Raw genomic sequence first — 21,391 nt, 5'->3', positions numbered from 1 at the left:
AGATCTTCATCTCCGATTGCTCTCAGAATGACAAGTATCAGTTGGCCTTATTTCAAACTATGTAATGAAGTACATGTTTATCACTGCTTTTATTTAATCTACAGTACCTGAGAAAGTTTCGGTTATGCAGAGATCAAAGCCTGTTGAATACTTTATAGCTATTATGCTAATAAATGTCGCTATATGAATCCATATTAAGGAGAGCAGAAACTATAGTTCATCCTCCTATATATTGTGCCACAACATATTTCATTCAGTAAGTAATGTTTTCAAACAAAAGAAACAAAATTTTATCTAATTTACCAGGTATTTCCTTGTAATTACAGAATTAACAGCTAAAAATATATTTGTTTTACTGTGTAATTTTCATTTCAATCCTTAATAGATTTTTGGTGTCACGGACATTACTAAACGAGCCATACATATTCCCTTCAGTAATGATTTAAAACAAACTATAGACTATGACTTAAAAATTAGATCACACCAAGACAACCCCTCGCTTAAATGTTTGTGTCTTACAATTTTAAATTTGCGCTTCATTCCCTTTTACTAAATCCCTCTTTACTAAATTCAGAAGCATGCTACTGTAGATTATATAACTTCAAATAGTAATTAGAAAATCCTGAAACTGAGACCTGTCTATATGACCAACTTTTAGGAACTCACTGTCAAACATAAATCAGTGTGCAAATTCATCACAGTGATTACTTAGATATTTCAAAGCATATAATGTAATTAATCAAACTGAAAAGCATAACTATCCTATTGTAACAATATCCCCATAAAGAACAATTTCTATTACTGTCAAACCCCCTCAATATTTGATGAAGTAATTTTACCCCATTCTTTCAAAAGACATTTTCTTTTATTATGTATTCTAAGACACTTTAACTAAAAACCCAAATCTGAATATTTCAATAAGGTTATTTTATTATTCAGTAGATTCATGGAAATTTTACTAGGATGACAGAGAAAATTCCACACCATTCTGTCTCCACTAATACAGGTACAAGGCTGCAGCTGGCAATATTACTAGGATTAGCATAGTATGATGAAATATTTAAAGGAAAATTTTTTCTAAAACCTAATAAATCAAATGACTGCCAAATGTCATTAAAGTGATGGTCTTTGACTTGAATATGCTTTTCATATTCAAATTTGAAAAGAAAGAGATGAAAGCCTGGAAAGGTTACTCGGTTTCAACTAATAACCTCAAGCCCTCTCCGTTCACGTGCATAAAAAATGAAGTTGGCTCCATTGTCTAACCTCACTTCAGAAGAGCCCTTTTCTGCTTGCTGAAGACTAACGTGGTAAAGAAAATATTTTAAGTGATATTATTTTTTCCTTAAAATGTATGGTTGTTGTCAAAATATCACACATGAACACCCATTTTACAATTCTGCTTCAAATGCAGCACGATGCATAATTAAGCCTTTTACATGACTTGTAATTTGAAAAAAGTCAGAATTGTTATAACAATAACTTCTTATAAAACATTCTTGTTCATTTCTGCACAAAAGAATTAAAGGAAATTGGCCATAAAAAGGCAAAAGAGGCATATACATGTTTATTTCTACATTGTGAAAAGAAGAATTTAAAGTTGTTTATCGTGGAACTCAATGAAGAGGCGAATGAACTTTTAAACAGCAGAGGAATCAAATTTATTTAACCGGTTATTTTATTAATAATATATTAAGTATATAGTTCCCATATGAAAACTTGCATTTTTCTAAGAATGTGTTTATGTTGTTAAATAAGACTATATATAAAAGTCTAATTCTAAATGAAAGTAGATTACAGCCAAAGAAACAAACCAAAACTTCAATACGAAACAAACCAAAAGAAAACCTACCGTATTATACAAATAAATAAAAGAGCTTTAAAATTCCTCACATGACATCATCTCCTTTCTGGTCCAGTCTTTTGTTACTGATTTCCACCCCACCCCTATCCTGCCCCAACCTCATTACCTCTATCCTATGCCTTTCTAAATTCTCTAATTTTCCAGACAGAAGTTATCATTTCTTTGTTCTTTTTACATAAACCAACTTAAAATACATCAAAAAAGGGATAAGTTCCAAATTATCCAAATTGTATGTATTTAGGGAAGCATGCTCTGAATAAAGAATTTTCCAAACATGATACATTTTGGCTACCGGGCTAGCCAATTTATTTTTCTTAATTTTTTTTTTAAAGATTTTATTTATTTATTTGACAGAGATCACAAGTAGGCAGAGAGGCAGACAGAGAGAGAGGAAGGGAAGCAGGCTCCCCACTGAGCAGAGAGCCCGATATGGGGTTTGATCCCAGGACCCGGGAATCATGACCTGAGCCGAAGGCAGAGGCTTTAACCCACTGAGCAACCCAGGCGCCCTGCCAATTTATTTTTCAATATCAGAACAATTCTGGTGTGTTCTTGCCTCTGTGCATCGAAAGTTCAACTAGATTATATATTAAAATTTTGAAGATTAGGAAGCACTTCCAACTGTATAACTGACAACCCCAACTTAGTGTCAGAAATGAACTCAAATTCTCTCCTCTCCCCCAAACTCCGTTCATTCCCTGCAGCTTCCTATCTCAGGTGACACAGCCGTCCACCTGGTCACAGACAACCAGGAGACTGTGGGGCCACTTCTGCCATCCCCAGTTTTCATATCCACCACATCCTACAGATGACCCATTCCTATTCATTTTACTTCTTAAATACCTCAATGATTCATCAAATTATTGAAAGCTTATGATATTTCAACACTGTATCAGCTACTGGGGAGATAAAGACAAAACCACATGTGGTTTCTTTCTGCAAAGTTTATCTACTTTCAGGGCTGGAAAAGAGGTGAGGCACTCTTGCCCTAATCCCTTGTCTGCAGCGGCAACTACTATTCTTATGGCTAAATTCTCCCTCTAAAAACAAATCAGGTATCACCTTTCAGCTTGAAAACAGATTAACCTTCACTCCAGCCATTTTCCTGGACCAGGGGTGTGCTGTTTATATAGCTCAGGTTTTGTGTCGAAAATCTTCTCTATCCGACAAAATTCTGCTTATTTTAGGCCCTGGGCCATACCTGCTGTCCTTTTACGATGGCATCACAAATCTTCCAGAGCAAGCTGGTTCCCCCACTGGACCCTCACTGCACTTTTCAGTCACATTATACTGCCTGGATTTCTTTACCCACCTGCCTTTCTCTGGAGACTGTGAGCTCCTGCAGACCAGAGCTGTATTTTTATTACTCTTCTGCTGTTTGACATCCTATCTGGCACATAGTAGGCCCTCAACAGTCAGTTAAAGATACAGAGTCAAGGGAGATTGAACATCTTTTATATATTCAGATTATCTTTTGTATGTTGCCAGAAATAGGTGAAGCAGAAATTATTAGTGTTTTCTCTTTTAACAAATATTTACTGTGTCTCCCCTGTTTCGGTAAGCTGGTGATGAATAATTGTTGAAAAATATTCAGATTTTAGTTAAATAAGACTATTTCAAAGACAAGTCAGTATTGTAGAACTGAGATGGCAGGTTACTATTATTTCAACTTTTTTATATGTTTGAAATTTTTCATAATAAAGCAATGAAAAAAGTTCCTTTAGGAGCCTGGGAAGGGATAACGATATTCGGATGACTAAAGGGAAACCTCTGCAGATAGATGCAGAGTAATGTCTCTTCAGAATCACTAGAACATGACGGGGGCTCTTCGGCAGGACATTAACAGCCTTCACATATAGGAAGTTTGCCATACAGTCTAGGCTTTAGGCTTTTCCTATTTCCTTTTTTTTGTAGAGAGAGCTGGCACACAGGGTGTGGGGCCCCAGGTGGGGGAAGGGCAGAGGTAAAGGGAGAAAGAAAATCTTCTCACACTCCACAGTGAGCTTGGAGGCCACCTCAGGCCTCCATTCCATGACCCTGAGATCATGACCTGAGCTGAAATCGAGAATCCGACACTTCACGGACTGAGCCACCCAGGCATCCCTCCTGTTTTCTATATGTACGAGCATTTGTTACTAAGTATGATGTTACTTTTTTTGTCTCCTTCACCAACTGCCCTATTAACTTCCCTAGTTAGAAAAGATGTTGATGTCAGCATATAAAAAGAGCATTTAAAAATTCTGACTGTGGTGACAGAAGTAATAGAAGTCACTCAAATATGAATTGCAAGCAACTTATTTTTAGTTGTCTGTATAGATGGACACTACATATTATGTGATTGAATGATCTAGAAATGTGATGACAGCTAGTATTACTCCCAGAGAAAAAAAGTTATAGCTCTCATGATTTTGGCTCAATTCCACTATTGCTTCCTGATTGATGTTAATTCACTTTTTAGGCCATATTTTTCTATAGTATTTACTTAAGCTTTTATTGGTATGTTTAAATTTTTTGTTTTATTTAGAGGATCATGCTGAATTCTTCCGACATCAGAGCAGCTACACGAGTTGAACTGTTAGCCTCCTAAAAATTAATTATATTTGACAGCCCTTTAACATAGTATTCCTCAACTGAGAATGGCCTATGAGAAAGGTTTTGCAACTTGTATCAGTCAGTTAGATTTAACTCTAACTCTGGTTGAGATTACACGTGAGTTTTATTTCTTTCTAAATCTCTACAGTGAATAAGCATTTCTGTAAAATTATAAAGTATAGAAAGTAATTTGGCATATTCAGGGACTCAACATCTTAAACAGAGGTTACCATTTTCCTGTATCTGATTCAAACTTTTTTGTTGTTACTGAAGAAATAAAACATTTCAGATGCAGCTAAAGCCCTCACCTCCTATTTCCTTTCTCTCCTTCCCCCAGAGGAAACCAGCATCCTGAAAGTGATGTGTATCACTTCCAAACATGCTGGTATGTTTCCTGCAACATATGTATATTCCCATTAACAACAGGTAGTACTGCTTTCTGTTTTTACATTTCATATTAGTGATAGCCTCCTCTATTAATCATTCTGCAACTTGTGTTTTTTTACTCAGTACTATATTTAGAAATTTGTGTTTATAATTAAAATCGAATTCAATCATACGTTATACAGAATTCCATTCATACTGCATACACAATCTATAGTCCACTTATTTCTCTACTGATAAACAACTGAGTTGTTCACAATTTTTTGCTATTAACAGACAATATCGCGTTGTCTATCCCTTTACGTTTTCCTGTGTATGTGAGTGATTCTCTTAGGAGAATTGCTAAGTGAGAGATATGAGAAATTCAAATTACTCCTCAAATGGTTACATGAATTTACATGAGTATTATATTTATCACCATAAAAATGTGTGTGGGGTGTGTGTGTGGGGGGTGTATGTGTGTAAATAAATAAATAGAAACAAAGCCTACCTCTTAGGAGCCACGATAGGTAGAACTTGGTACTTTATAGTGAAATGACAGATACAAAATGGAAGTAGAAGGTGATGATCTATAACAGCTCTTTGGGAGAAATAAGAGTAAAGAGAAACTCACACTGTTGAGATAACAATGTTTTTAATAAACAAAACCAAAAACCCCAGCTTTCATCTGTGGCAGTAACCTATCTGTGGCAGTAACCTATCTTTTCTCATTAGTTCTGTGAAAGACCTATATTGAACAATTACTATAAATATTGAAAACTTCAGTGGTGGAGAAAAAAATGGTGCTAGGGTTTAGAGAGCTTATTTTTAGAATATTGTCATGGTCTCCCTTATACACCATGTAAATTACTGCATCTATAAGGGTCAGCAAAATACAGAAGCTTGTTACCACATGTTCTAAAGCAATGGTTGGAATATTTTTTCCTGTCCTAATACACCTGAGGGATATGACACATTTCCATCATTAACTGTGGCTTACTATGGCAGTTAACATGAAGGAAGGAGAGAATTTTAAAAATTACCCTCAATTTCAGGTGATTTTGATACGCCATTCCTTTTCCACCATCATTGAAAACAGATGTTATAGTACGGTGGTTCTCAATTTTGGCTGCACATTAGTATCACCGGGGGAGCTTTAAACGAAATTCGGATTTAGCTGATCCGAATGGAGCTGGGCCCTGACATTTAAAAATGCTCTCTAGGTGATCCTAGTGTTCAGTCACAGTGAGAAGTACCACTTTTCCCTCAAGTTGTTCTCAAACTCTAGCATAAGCCAGAATAACCTGAAAGGCTTGATTGCAAACACACAGATTGCTGGGACTCAGTCTCTGAGTTTCTGATTCATGAGGTCTGGGGTGGGATCCAAGAATTTGCATCCTCACAAGTTCTCAGGTGATGCTGATGTTGCTGGTCTGGGGACCAAATTTTGAGAATCACTGCACTAAACCAAAAAAGATTCAACCTACATTTGTTGACCCTTTCTTTCTTTTTTTTTTTTTAAGATTTTATTATTTATCTGACAGACAGAGATCACAAGTAGGCAGAGAGGCAGGCAGAGAGAGAGGAAGGGAAGCAGGCTCCCCGCTGAGCAGAGAGCCTGATGCAGCGCTCTATCCCAGGACCCTGAGACCATGACCCGAGCCGAATCAGAGGCTTCAACCCACTGAGCCACCCAGGTGCCCCTGTTGACCCTTTCTAAAATATTTATTAAAAGGCTTCTAAAGGGATGTCTGGGTGGTTCAGTTAGTTAAGTGTCTGCCTTTGGCTCAGGTCATGATCCTGGGGTCCTGGGATGGAGCCCCTCTGGCTCCCTGCTCAGTGGGGAGTCTGCATCTCTCTGCTCTTCCCCCTGCTCATGCCCTCTATCAAATAAATAAATAAATAAACAAGTAAATAAATAAATAAATAAATAAAATCTTTTTAAAAAGCTTCTAAAATATTCATATTAAATCGTTTTTGTTATTTAACATTTTAGTATAGAATTAGCCTACAAATTATTTACTTTCTAGAAGCAATCTACACTCATCGTTAAAAATAATCCAACAATATAAATCCTAAAAATTAAAGTAGAAAAGTTCCTTGTTTCCTCCCAACTCGGGGGTTGGCAATTTTTTGCTGTAAAGGCTCAGACCACCAATATTTTTTGCATTGCAGGCCATATGGTCTCTGTTACAAATACTTAGCTCTTGTAAAATGAGTATAGAACATAGACAATATGTATTTACATGTGATGGGTGTGGCTCTGTTCCAATAAAACTTTATTTACAAAAACAGGTAGAGGGATGTGTTTGACATGGGCCATAGTTTTCCGACCCCCGCCCTGAGCCATGTCTCGGAGATACTGCTAATGGTGTTTGGATTATATACTTTTAGACATTTTCTTTGCTTACATAAACCTAAATGTTGTATCTGTATGTTCATGTAAAAGTATGTATGTACGTACATAAAAATATTTTCCCTTTTTTGCTTCTTTGTAATAGAATTATCAGTGAGGTATAATTTCTTAACCATCAGTTTGGCAAAGGTGTGATGTGGGGAAGCAGAAATTAATATCTATTGTTGCTTTAACAAGAAATGTTTGTATTAGAAAACACTGGTAGAAACCTAAGGGTCCACCAAAAGGGGTTTAAGTCAATATGGTAGAGCTGTGGGGTAGGAATATTATGGAGGTTTAAAAGAAATGGAGTATATTACTATTGGAAAGATGTCCCTAGTATATATTAGGAAGAGATAATTAAGTTGCAAAACATAAAAAAGAGTTTTGGAAGCAATTACTACCAGGAAGTAATTCAACATTTCTTGTTTTAACCTAAAATATATTTTGAAACTTACTCTATTAGCTTAAGCTTCCATATGTAAAATATTGGGAGGGAATTACTTTACCCACCGATAGGATATCATATTTGCTTCTGAAGTGATTTAGTAATTTTTAATACGTGAATTCTAAAAGTAATGAGTTGCTTTATGCTGTTTTGCCCTTCAAATCTTTAATACATATGTTGCTGAAGATCACTATTGCAATCACCTGGGAATGCCAGCTCATATAGTTCAAGAGGACCTGCTTTCTAGGTGGAATTGTAATTTAGTCCAATCGAATATGACAATTTTTACAAACTGCTATTAGTAGAAACAGAGAGACGTAAATATACAACGCACAGAAGAGTCCACTGCTCTTCCAGCATTAGCTCCCGTTGTCACCTGTGCGCGCACCTGAAGAAATCCGTAAATTGATGGTTGTACATTTCGTTGTGAAAATGGAAGGCTCCATGGTTTAAGTGATAAAACTAGAAATACTTTCCAAGAAGGACTGTTAATTCTTTTTTTTAATGCCATGGCAGATGCAAATTTTTGGTTTTGATGTCTATTTTAAGGACCTAAAACAAGGCTTTTAATCAATGTATTATACATCAAATTGATACTGTTAACTTCTGATTATTCAAATTAATAAAATATTCATAGAAAAATGTCCAAAGTTTTACATTTCTCAGGCTCCCCCCTCCCCCCCTTAATTATCATGCCTAGAAGCTTTTCAGTAAAAGCAGCAGTCATCAGGCTGACGGAATCTGACAGGCCAGCAAGGCCCAATTACACTGGTGCTCTGTGGCACTTTGATGTCCTGGAAACGAAGAGAGATAGGGGCAAATTGGGTAGCACATTATGTTAATGACTTGATTTAATCCAGCCACTAAACTTTATGTAGCCTGTTAAAAAAGATGCTAACACTAATTATGCCACTTTGGAAAGAAAAGGAGGGGACAAGCATTTCACTCTGACAAAGCGAAGCTCATAAATGTTGTAAATGAAATGAAACAAAATGAAGTAATCTATGATTAATTATACATCATAGACATGAAGAAAAGAGGAAGAACCAAGTAATATGTCTAAGTCCTGGGAAATCTGTTAGATTCCTTTTAAGGATCAACGTTTCTAAGAGATAACTAGGAGCTGTGAGATTCTGAATCATGAAAAAAAGAAACTGCGTGATCTTAAAGTGCTTACGCAGTTAGCAGGTAATTCAGATTCACAGTGTAACTGGCATAAATGATACTTATCTAGGACACTACTTCTAGTCTCACTTTTGTGACATTATAGGGTAGAGGCAATTAAAAAAAATCTATCAAGTGGGGATAACCACAGAGTAGCGTTCTCTAATTACTTTTTAATTAGTCTCTGTGCCTCTAATCTGTTCTTTACATTATTGATAGCATGCTCTTTTAAAATGCGATTCAAGAGTGTAAACTCCCTAAGAGCAAGAGGATTATTTCCCTTCTTCACTGCCTAGAATAAAGCTTGGAACACAGCAAATGCTAAGTATTGGGTTAATTAGTGAGTGATCTTCCCCCTCCCTTAAAAGCCCTCATTGGGGGGCGCCTGGGTGGCTCAGTGGGTTAAAGCCTCTGCTTTCGGCTCAGGTCATGGTCCCAGGGTCCTGGGATCGAGCCCCGCATCAGGCTCTCTGCTCAGCAGGGAGCCTGCTTCCCTCTCTCTCTCTGCCTACTTGTGATCTCTGTCTGTCAAATAAATAAAATATTTAAAAAGCCCTCATTGGCTGCCCATAGAACTTCAGGATAGACTTTAACCTTCTCAGATGATACACTGAGGCCTTAATGGTCAGAACGTGCCTATCTTTTCAGCATCTTCTCCTGAGCCTCCACAGGTGTGCCATAACGTAGAAAACCACTGAAACCATCTGAAAACCACTGATTTCCAGAAAGAGCCATGCTCCACATTCTCCCTAATTCTTAAGCTATTGTTCCTTTGACCCGTAATGATCCCACCATGACCCTTACTAATTCCTAATCATCTTCAACACTTGGCTCAAACTTCACTGACTTTAGGAAGTCTTTCTTGATGAGGGTCCCTCACGTTGTTAGGTACCTGCTTGAAAGTTCCCACAGCACCCTGTGCATTCCATTCTCCTCGTGCTAACCACTGTGCACTGACTGTGTTTCCCCTGTAGACTGTGACCTCTCTGAAGCCAGGGACTGCTTCTTTTATGACACACAGCAGATGCTAATGAACGCAGGACTGTGAAAATTAAAGGACATACTCTATAGGATGTGCTAATTTAGCACATAAGAGCCATTCAGTATTACCTTCCTTCTGATAAAAGCCATGTATCACTGTCCTAAGATTTCAACCTGAAGAAGTTCTTGAGAAAGAGGTAAAGAAAGAAACTAACGAGCCAGAAGGATTTTTAAGCTTAAAAAAGGTTTTATGCTAACAACACCTTGACGAAAGTTAACATCCTCAACAATCAGACAGTGACATCCTGTTCCTCCTGACATGATGCCCTGGAAAGGACACAGCCCTGCTTTTGTAGTATTCCTACCAAAACATATAGCTGAATCTAATATGAGAGAAACATCACATTAATCCAAACTGAAGGATAGTCTACAATACAAATGACCTGGATTCTGAAAAAATGTTAATCTGAAAGAAACAACATAAAGACTGCAACCATCATTATGGATTACAGAGGCTAATGAGACAGGAAAGTTAAACACAGCGTGCAATCTGGATTGGATCCTGGACCAGATTAATCAAATGCTATAAATTATACTACTGGAACAATTGTCAAAATTTTAATGAGAACTGTAGATTAAATAATGGTATTATATTATTATTCTGAAGTATTTAAGAGTAAACGAACATGACTTCTGCAACACTGAAATGATTCATTATGATTACGTATGCTAGAATGTGTATATATACATATATAGGTGCAATATACAAATGTAGGAGAGACAACAGAAATGATAAACAATGTAGCAAAATGTTAACAGTTGATGGATGTGGGTGAAGTATATTTAGGAGTTTCTTGTACTACTTTTGTGATTTTTAAAGAAAAATGTTCTGTGACTCATACTGAATGACTATTAAAGTAGCACATAGAAAAACTGGTATAATCACTAGAAAATACTTTATTTCATGAGTATGATGATCTCTTGAGGTTTGTTCCTATGTTTACAGATTAAACTATTTTATTCTATTTGGTAAAAAATTTAAAAAAAATTTTTTTTAAAGATTTAACTATTTATTTGATAGAGATCACAAGTAGAGAGGCAGGCAGAGAGAGAGAGAGAGTGAAGCAGGCTCCCTGCTGAGCAGAGAGCCCAATGCGGGACTTGATCCCAGGACCCTGAGATCATGACTTGAGCCGAAGGCATTGGCTTAACCCACTGAGCCACCCAGGCGCCCCTCTATTTGGTAAATAATTTAACACAATTAAATATCACCTATTAACATAAAATACTGGTTAGTACCGTCTACTAAAAGTAGAATTTTTAAAAGCATGTGGGAGGTGATCAAGGGCTACTGAGGCATAAAGCATTGCTTACAGCAGTTGCTTCCTTTAAATGGTATTCACACATTGGAGAAAGCATCTTAAACCATTATAATAAATCACATTTGGAATGATAGTCAAGACTGTAGCAGGCTGTAGCGAAGTAACACAAATTACTTTCCCAGGAATAATAAGAAAAAAAAACCCAGTTTATTCTAAGGGAAAAATAGATGTGTACATTAGAAATAGTTGGATATTTTAGAGGAGTAGTTCTTTCTTCCACCAAACTTCCTTGTTAAATCGAAGTTCCTTATTCTGTCTTAGTCAAGGGCATTGAACAATTCCACTGAGATGCTAGCAATGCTGCCAATACACACGGTTCCCCTGAATGACGGATTTCTCAGCCTCGGCACTATCGACATTTTGGGCCAGATAGTTCTTTGCTGTGAGTCCTGTGCATTATAGTGTGTTGAGCAGCAACCTTAACCTTAACCCCTACCTATTACATGCCAATAGCAGTCCTGCCCAGTGTGACAATCCAGAATGCCTTCAGATATTGCCAAATGTCCCCTGGGGGATAAAATACCTCTCCCCCCCACTTAAAAATTGTTTGGTCTAAGGTGCTATAATTTAGGTAACATTTTCCTACACTTTGAAAGTTACTTTTGAATGATGAATACAATGTTTAGAAAATAAAATGAACTATTACAATGTCTCCCTAGGATCTATTGGATAAAATCCAAAATGTTTGGCTTTCAGCATTATATCTAAACTCTTCTATCCTCTTATATAAAAAGGCTGCTCGGGGCGCCTGGATGGCTCAGTGGGTGAAAGCCTCTGCGTTCAGCTCGGGTCATGATCCCAGGGTCCTGGGATCAAGCCCCACAATGGGCTCTCTGCTCAGCAGGGAACCTGCTTCCTCCTCTCTCTCTCTCTGCCTGCCTCTCTGCCTACTTGTGATCTCTCTGTCAAATAAATAAATAAAATCTTTAAAAAAAAAAAAAAGGCTGCTCTAGTTAGCGTATTCTTGACTTCTGAAACACATATGCATCCCTGCATATGATTTTCTCTCTGCTGCCATATATCCACATCTTTGAGATGTCACAGTTAAAGCAGAACACTCCTTCTTACTGTGTGACTGGCCCTAGCCAAATAGGTCAAGTGTACACAACCGATAAAGATGGATCCAACCTAGAGGCTAGGCATGGTTAATTAGATTTTTCTCCTCCGGGGTGGGCATGTGTGCATGGTTATCTTTGGTAATAAAAAAAAGAAAGCAGAGCAAGTCAGCTTAAACTTCGGAAAAATAGACATGAAGCCCACAAGAGGGCAGGTGGGCCAGCTCTGGGCATACCTTACATAAAGTCTACTAAAGAGTTACTTCAAATTTCTCCTTCCTCTGAACTTGCTTCCTTAGTGGGAAGATTACCAGCAAGTCACTTTCTCTCTCAAGACCTCAGTTTATTCATTTGAAAAATGAGAAAGCAGGCAAGAAAACAGCTAAGTATTCTTTACCTCAAATATCTATTACATTAATTATTGGTACTGTCACCTGACCTTGTTTTATATTGTAATTTAATAGCCAAATAACTACTTGACTTTTCAGGAACACATCTTCCCAATTAATGCAGATGTCCCCAGAGGGCAGGACCCGAATACTATATTTACTTCCTTAGGGGAAGTGTTGACAAACTGCAGACACTGAATCCCTGGGAATCACTGTGTTATGACAAGAGGGATGAGTGCTGTTTGTACTTTGACTAGATAAATACATCCCTTACTGCCTGTCTTCTTAAACCCCAGGCCTGATTCAGTATCTCATTTCTCATTCTTATGTTCAAAAGGCTAAATCATATAGGTATCCAAAAATCCTGATGAAGTAGGCAAAGTGTTTCATAAGAACTATTGACTATTGATAAATGAGAAAGAAATGTCTGATTCAAACATGCAGTCTTACTACTCTTGATGTAATGAACAGAGGGCTCTTAATAAAATAATGTGATAGTTAAATTTTTTAAAGATTGATTTGAAAGACACACAGAGAGAGAAAGAGAGTGTGCTGCGTGTGAGCAGGGGGAGGGGCAGAGAGAGAGGGAAAGGGGAAGCAGACTTTCGGCTGAGCATGGAGCCCAACGTGGAGCTTGATTTGATCTTACAACCCTGAGATCATGATCTGAGCTGAATCCAAGAGTTGGATGTTCAATCGACTGAGCTACCCAGGGAACCCTTGATAGTTAATTTTACCTGTCAACTGGACAGGACCACCAGATTTTCAGACCTTTGATCAAACATTATTCCAGGTGTGTCCATCTGGCTGTTTCTGGATAAGATTAACATTTGAAGTGGCAGACTGAGGGAAGCAGACCGCCCTCCCTAAGGTGGATGGGGCCTCCTCCAATCAGTTGGAAGACTGAATAGAACAAAAGTGGTGAGAAATCCTCTCACCTGATGGCGTTCAGAAGCAACACTGGTCGTTTCCTGACTCTGAACTCGAACTGAAACACTGGCTCTTCTTAGGTCTCCAGTCTGCCTGCTTTCTAGATGGAACTTACACCATTGGCACTCCTAGTTTTAAGGTCTTCAGACTCAGATTGGAACTACACCACTGACTTTCCTGGGTCTCCAGCTTGCTGAATACAGTTTCTGGGACTTCTCAGTCTCTATAACCATGTGACTCAATTCCTTATAATAAATCTCTTTATATGTACATATTTGTACGTATATATCCTATTTGTTCTATTTCCCTGAAAAACCCGAATACAAATGGCTATGGAGCTAAATCCCACACAAGGGACTCATTTTCTGTTTGAGTCCCATTATCAAAAGTTTCTAATAGAGACCCAGAGAATTTCTATTCATTAGTTTGATAAATAATTTAACAATTTCAGGTTTGATAAAGCAAAAAAGCTAAACTGAACTAAATGCTATAATTAGAAGTCTGCAGGCAACCATATTCAAGATTCCTTCCTTGATTTACTGATTTTGAACAATAAAGATTCCATATATCAGGATGCCATGGGTCAGGTGATATTATAATTAATAATGATAATAAAACTTTGGACAGATGAACTGTTCTGCTTGTACTTATCATTCTTTTGTTTGTATTTGGGTTTGTTCTGCAGAGAGGTTAAGCTAAGAATTTTAAGAGTTGAAAAAATTATTCCAATTTTTACCCACAAAACAGAAATTCTGAAAAAGGAATACAATTAATCATTTCAGGAAAATTAATGTAGATGAACAGAAAAAGCTAGGGTCTTTTTACTTCACTTACATTTACTTTAGAATAACTACCCCCCCAAAATAAAAAAAAATGCTTTGGTAAGTAGTATACTTCTCATATAAAGTATAATTTTCTTTTCAAAACTTCCATTTGCATACTGCTTTTCAGCAATGTGCTACAAAACAAGTATACCTATACAAGATTAATTACCTTCTATGAAGGTTTACTGTTTTGGTGGAAATGAAATAACTTTAATAGTCTATCAGTGGACATATTTTAGTGTATGAATGAATTCACATTTGAAAGTATTAATGTTTTAAATGCAATATCCCATTTTGAATTTTTAAAGCTCAGGTTGCATTCTTTCTTAAAGAAGATTTAATTTATTTATTTGAGAGGGAGAAAGAACATGAGCAGGGGGAGGAGCAGACGGAAAGGGACAAGAAGACTCCCTGCTGAGTGGGAAGCCCGACGAGGGGCTAGCTCCCAGGACCCTAAGACTGACCTGAGCCAAAGTCAGATGCTTAAACTACTAAGCCACCTAGGCACCCCTCAGAATGGATTTAACACATCTTTGTATAATCGTTCTGAAAAGGAGTCAGGGAAGTGAACTGGTTTTAGCAAGTAACTGTTAAAGCTGCTGCTGATAGGTATTCTTAGCAAGTAAGCAAAAATAATACAAGTTATGTCCCATTACATAATGAAACTACATATAAATTTTCTTTTTGTACTAGATGATTACATGGGTAAGATTTTCCCAGAAAATTTTCCCAGAAATATTTTTGCCTTCAGATTTTCATATATGAAGACAGATACACAATGAATGAAAAGCACCTTTATTTTGCAACATTTCTAGCTGGCATCAAGCTACTGACCTGTTTGATATTCTTGGAGATAGGACCTGGAATAATACACTCGTCGCTGTCAGATGCAGATCTCTCTTCCTCATCTGTTAAGAAATAAGATTTTAGTGGCTCAAGTCTGTTAAACCGATTATATTTATACCTTGAGAAATGGAGCAATTTGTTATAAGCTTTTGTTATAAGGATAACCTTAAAAGGACAATATGATAATCATGTCTAGACCTTTCTTAGCAGAAAAGATATTTACTTTTACATTATAATTTAGAAAAGATTAAAAAAAAGACTGAAAATTCCAAGTTTAGTTTTAGTAGAAACAAAAATAATAAAAATATAGCTTGTTGTGAAATTCAAAAAGAGTCTTTTTAAAGAGGAGAACAGAAAAAAAAATAAAGAGGAGGACAGGGTAATAGGTATTTTCTAACAGCCTAATCAATTATACTGTGCAAATCAAGTTATTTTTACTATTTAGAAACATTTAAAAATTTTTGTAGTTTTATTGTGGCGAAATTGCCATATGATAAACTGCACATATTTAAAGAGCAAAATTTGATATTTTGACATATGTATAATTCTGTGGAATCATCACCACAGTTAATATTGTGAACCCATCCATTACCCCACAAGTTTCCTTATGCCCCCTGAATTTACTCTTTCTCTATATCTCCCTGTTCCCATTTACCTTTCCCTAGGCACTACCTAAATGCTTTGTCGCTATAGTTGCTTCTTTCAGATATTTATATAAACTACATCTTGTCAAGAGTTGTCTTGTCTGAGTTCTTAGTTTTAATTTTTAAAAAGTTAATTTCTCTAGAATAATCCAGTTGATAGTATAAAACCCAAAGAGAACATCAAGCCACTTAAAACATAAACTGGGACTGTGGTCAGCAGCAAGACTTGAATTCCACTGTGGCACAGCAGGTTGAGATAAGAAGGTGTGCAACAATTCTGCCAGCCCGTAGCTGACTACACTGAACCGGGTCCCGTCATTTCGGTCAAGAAATAGGTATCACAAAGTAGATCCCCTACTATGTGAAGATGTCCTAGGAGGCATGCTCTAACAGATTAAAGAAAGCACAGAATTAAGTAAATAATGGTAATTTAAGAAAGGGAAAAAAAAATCACCTTCTGGTTCCAATTCCTCAGTTATTTCTGTTTCATCTTCAGAAGAAGTCCAGCTTCGATCTGCCAGCTGACCCTCTGACAGGAAAGACACATCATCATCTTTTCCTTGTTGTATTTTCTCTTTTACCTTAGCTCCACTGCTTTCTTGAGAAACCTGAAGAAATACGAGCATACTGATAACACTGGTGCTTCGATCACATGTGTTGCACTTGCTGAAGCACGTGACTAAGAAAGCCTGTAAGCCTGAGACTTAAACATACGGATAGGCACTATATGTAAGTGATTCATTAGAAAAACCATCACTAACGTTGCACAGACAAATGATATTAGGCAGATAAATGAAAATATTAATATAAGCCAAGAATGAAAAACACATTAATATAAAAATGAATTTTACATTATTACTCTAATTCACATATCTATTTATTAGTTGCTAATATCAGCATAATTGCAACACTGGTCATAGTTTCGATCTTTATGTTCCCAGGAAGTTCTACATAAAAATAGGATAGATGCTATGAGTTCTTGATCCATTTTATTTATTTATTAAAAGATTTTATTTATTTATTTGACAGAGATCACAAGTAGGCAGAGAAGCAGGCAGAGAGAGAGAGCGGGGAAGCAGGCTCCCTGCCGAGCAGAGAGCCTGACTCGGAGCTTGATCCCAGGACCCTGAGATCATGACCTGAGCCGAAGGCAGAGGCTTAACCTACTGAGCCACCCAGGCGCCCCTCTTGATCCATTTTAGTATAAAGTCTTTTAAGAACGAAATCAAACCTTTCAAAATAATTTTAATACAAATACATACCTCAGGACCATGTGAAAGAGTTGGCATGTCAGTTTCTATTTTTGGCATATGCTCCAATTCTGATGAAACTTCCTTCACATCTTCAGGAGGAGTATGTATCTCCTTTTATTGATGTAAAAACATGCATATATGTTATTTTGTATTTACTACTAAATTCCATATATATAAGGGAGCAAATATAGTAGTTACCCATATGACCCTAAATTTAGTTAGTGTATTTCAGTAAAATGGCTGATAGTCATCACAGTATTTATATATGTAATTAAAGAATTACAAACATCGTTCATTGAAGCATTGTTTATAATTGCAAAAAAAGTGAAAACAATGCAAATATCCAACAGACTAGGATTAAATAAAATATGGTATATCCAAATACTTGAGTTCTTTGCAACCATGAAAAAAATGATAACGTAGATCTGTACTTATGCACACTGAAGAGAGTACCCAATACACTATTAAGTAAAAAATGCTAGTTACAGAAAAATACATATAGTTGTATACTGTTTTTTTAAAAATATTTATTTATTTATTTGACAGACAGAGGTCACAAGTAGGCAGAGAGGCAGGCAGAGAGAGAGGAGGAAGCAGGCTCCCCGCTGAGTAGAAAGCCCGATGCGGTGGGGCTCGATCCCAGGACCCTGGAATCATGACCTGAGCCGAAGGCAGAGGCTTTAACCCACTGAGCCACCCAGGTGCCCCTATAATTAATTTTTTAAAAGAATTCTTCAAGTTGATTTTAAAGATTTATTTATTTATTTGAGAGGGAGATAGAGAGAGTGAGTGAGTGATGGGAGGGACAGAGGAAGAGGGAGAGAGAGAATCCCAAACAGACTCCCTGCTAAGTACAATCCCATGAGATCATAACCTGAGCTGAAATCATGAGTCAAGACATTCAATGGACTGAGCCACCCAGGTGCCCCTTTAGGATTCATTTTTAATCAAATAAAAAACTTTCTTGGTTACATAGTGGTAATTATATTATAAATACAATGTATGTTACATTTAAAAAACCTTAGTATTATGTCATAAAATTTTCTCCTGATATAAACTTTCGGGTAAACATCATTTTTAATACAATCTAATATTAAAATGAATGAATGTATCATAATTTAATGAACCATTTTACTGGTGTTGGACATTTAAGTACTTCACCATTTTCAGTTATTGTGATGACTAACATTGCAATACACATCTCCATGTATGTCTTTTCTATATTTATGATCATTTATGTAGGAATCCAGTTACTTATGTTCGAATTCCAGATCTAATATTTTGCCCTTGAGCAAGTTACTTAAGCTCTGCACATATTACTTTCCTGATCTATTTCTTTTTTTTTAAGATTTTTATTTGAGAGAGAGAGAGAGAGCAAGTAGGGGAGGGGTCAAGAGAGAGGGAGAGAATCTCAAGTAGACCCTGCCCTGATTTCAAACGTCGCACCGGGCTCCATCTCACAACCCATGAGACCATGACCAGAGGCAAAAATCACGAATTGGATGCTTACTAGAGTGAGTCACCCAGACACCCCTTACTTTCCTGATCTTTAAATGGGAATAATTCTAGTATGATCGTAAGGTTGTTCTTAGGATTAAATCAGTTTGTGGACATAAAGCATCTGGTTCAGTGTCTGACATATAATGAGCACTCAATAAGTGTTTGCTATTAAACACGGCCTGAATAATAATTATTGAATTCGTTTATTTAGCACATATATACTAAATGCACTGTATATGCCAGGTATTATCTTAAGCTCTGAGAAGAAAAAATGCTTTTATTTTTTAAAAATTTTATTTGAGAGAAAGAGCATGGCAGAGACGGAGGGAGAGAGGGAGAGAGCACAAGTGGGGTGGAGGGGCAGTGGAAGAGGGGAAACAGCCTCCCCACTGAGCTGGGAGCCCTATGTGGGGCTCAATCCCAGAAATGAGATCATGACCTGAGCTGAAGGCAGACACTTAATGGACTAAGCCACCCAGGGACCCGAGAAAAAATATTTTGATCTGGGTGGTGTTTACACAGGTGTGTACATAGGTAAAAATTCATTGAGCTGGGTACTTAAGTTTTGTGTCCTTTAACTATTTAGGAGTTACGCCTCAATTACAAAGAAAATATTTTTGTTAAAGTCCAAAAGAGATGATGGTGACTTGAGTGGTGACAGTGGAGATGATGTGAATACAGGATATGTTTTGAAAGTATAGCTGACAGGATTTGTGGATAAACTGGAAGCAGGATGTGAAAAAGAGAATGACAAAGGGAAGGCTTTAAAATGCACTGATTATGCAGCTGGATGAATGGTTAGTCATTTATGGAGAATGGGAAACAATGGAAGAAACATTTTGGAAGAGGGCTGAGAAGTCACATTTGGTTTTTGACATGTTAAATTTAGATTCCTATTACACATCCAGTGCGTATGAAATAAGCAGGGAGAAAATAAATCTGGAATTTGACAGTGAGATCAAGACTGAAGATTATAAATATGAGAGTGACCACCTCTAGTTGTTTAAAACTATGAGATTGGCGAAGACCTCTGAATGGAAATATAGAGTGAGATGAGGTGTAGGTCTGCAGTGAAACTGCTGAGGCACCTCTACATTGAGAGATTTGGTCTAGGACAGGGAGAAGAATCACTGGTAAAGCTGGAGAGAAACTGGAAAGGCATGGTGTCCCAGACGCCCAGTGAAGAGGGAGCAAGTATTCCACTGTGTCGAATGTTACTGGGAGATAAAGATGGGGACTGGGAATTGACTACTGGACATGGCAAAGTCAAAGTCACTGCGACCTTAGCAAGAGTGGTATTAATGAGGATGAATTTTGATTAGACTGAGCTAAAGAAACAGTGTGAAGAAAGGGAAACAGAATTAAGACTTTCTGAAGAGGTTTCTCCCCGCACTGCCGGTGTCCCCCACAGAAAATAGAGGCAGAGGATTAGGGCTGTAGCTGGAGTTACAAATGGAGTCAAAGGAGGGTTTAGATCAAAGAGTAAGAAGAGTTAACATTTATACACAGTGCCAAATTGCAAAGCTAACATTTAAAGGAAAAAGTATTTTATTCACTGGTTTCCTTTGAAATCAGGTAGAGTATACTACACCTACATCATTTATTTAAATATTTGGTATGAGAGGAAAAAAATCAGTATTTTTAGTGTTTACTACTTACAGAACTCTGCTTTGGTGTGATATCCACAAAAGACACTTTCTTATCTACAGGTGTTAAACGCTGTCTTGGTTTAGGTGTTGGTGCCTAAGATAAATCAATATATCAAACTGAGTATGATGAACATATACTTAGATAAGACTTCAGTTATTTTTTCTTTCTTTCTTTTTTAAATACTGTTTCTTAAGTTCTATAGGAAATTCAAAGTCAGTGTTACTCACAACAACTAATGGGCTAACAGAGGATGTTGAAGGTACTCTTTGAACAACTTCTGACTCTTCTTTGCGTATAAAATTTCCTAAGTCTTTAGTTGTTATAGATCCACTTGGTGGGAGGTAAGCAAATTTCCATTTCAATATAACATGGATGGTTCCTGCAGGATGCTTTTTATGATCTGTTAACTCAAATATTCCTGTCAAGTTACAAAATAATTTTAATTAATTCTAGAGTGAAGTTTTATTACCATAAGGATGAAAGAACAAAGAGAACTACCCACTGCTTTAAAAATAACTTTAGCTTTTACTCACACCTCAAATGGTTTAGAGAATAAAGACAAAGTAATATATGATAGGTTTATCTCTGAAGCAGACTGCTTTCAGAAATTAAGGCCTCAGTGATGACAATGCTGATTCCAAGGTGAGAAAATTAACTTATAAATATTTTAATTCACTGAAATTAAATTCAGAGATTATTCAGAATTCTTAGCCTTCCTCTAAGACATTATCTGGGTTATAGCTAAGTAACAACCTCCTTTTGCCTTAAATATTCTCACAAAAGACTTGTCTCTATAGAAAAATACATTAAAAGTTCACAATTTCAAATAATTTATAGATGTAAGGAAGTCTTCATATTATCATGTAATTTTATCAAGATTTTAAATATATTTTACTGGGATTTGTTAAATTTCTCCAAATTAATGGTAGCACAACAAAAAAATGTCCAGAAAATAAACTGTCCAAAATGGTAATAAAAAGTATCACCTAGTTGTAACTGTAATAAAGAGTCACAAATTTTAGTCATTGCACTAAAATTTTTTTTAAAGATTTTATTTATTTATTTGAGAGAGAGAGAGAGAGAGAGACAGAGGGAGAGAGCAAGCACGAGT

General features: G+C 36.7%; 1 protein-coding gene across 1 annotated transcript in view; it reads right to left on the bottom strand.

Moving 5' to 3' along the window:
• RPGRIP1L (RPGRIP1 like) overlaps positions 1–21,391 on the bottom strand; it is a 94,447-nt gene that overhangs the window by 18,835 nt on the left and 54,221 nt on the right. Inside the window, exons 18-22 of the mRNA XM_080828721.1 lie at positions 20,508–20,698; positions 20,290–20,373; positions 17,140–17,241; positions 16,332–16,485; positions 15,222–15,295 (exon numbers count right to left, since the gene is read on the bottom strand). Coding sequence (XP_080684847.1) covers positions 15,222–15,295; positions 16,332–16,485; positions 17,140–17,241; positions 20,290–20,373; positions 20,508–20,698 — 605 coding nt within the window. The remainder of the gene's footprint in view (positions 1–15,221; positions 15,296–16,331; positions 16,486–17,139; positions 17,242–20,289; positions 20,374–20,507; positions 20,699–21,391) is intronic.

Source organism: Martes martes (genome assembly GCF_963455335.1).
Source record: "Martes martes genome assembly, chromosome: 17".
Taxonomy (NCBI): Eukaryota; Metazoa; Chordata; class Mammalia; order Carnivora; family Mustelidae; genus Martes; species Martes martes.
Note: the sequence above shows the minus strand (reverse complement) of the source record. Positions and strands in the feature narration are given on the sequence as shown.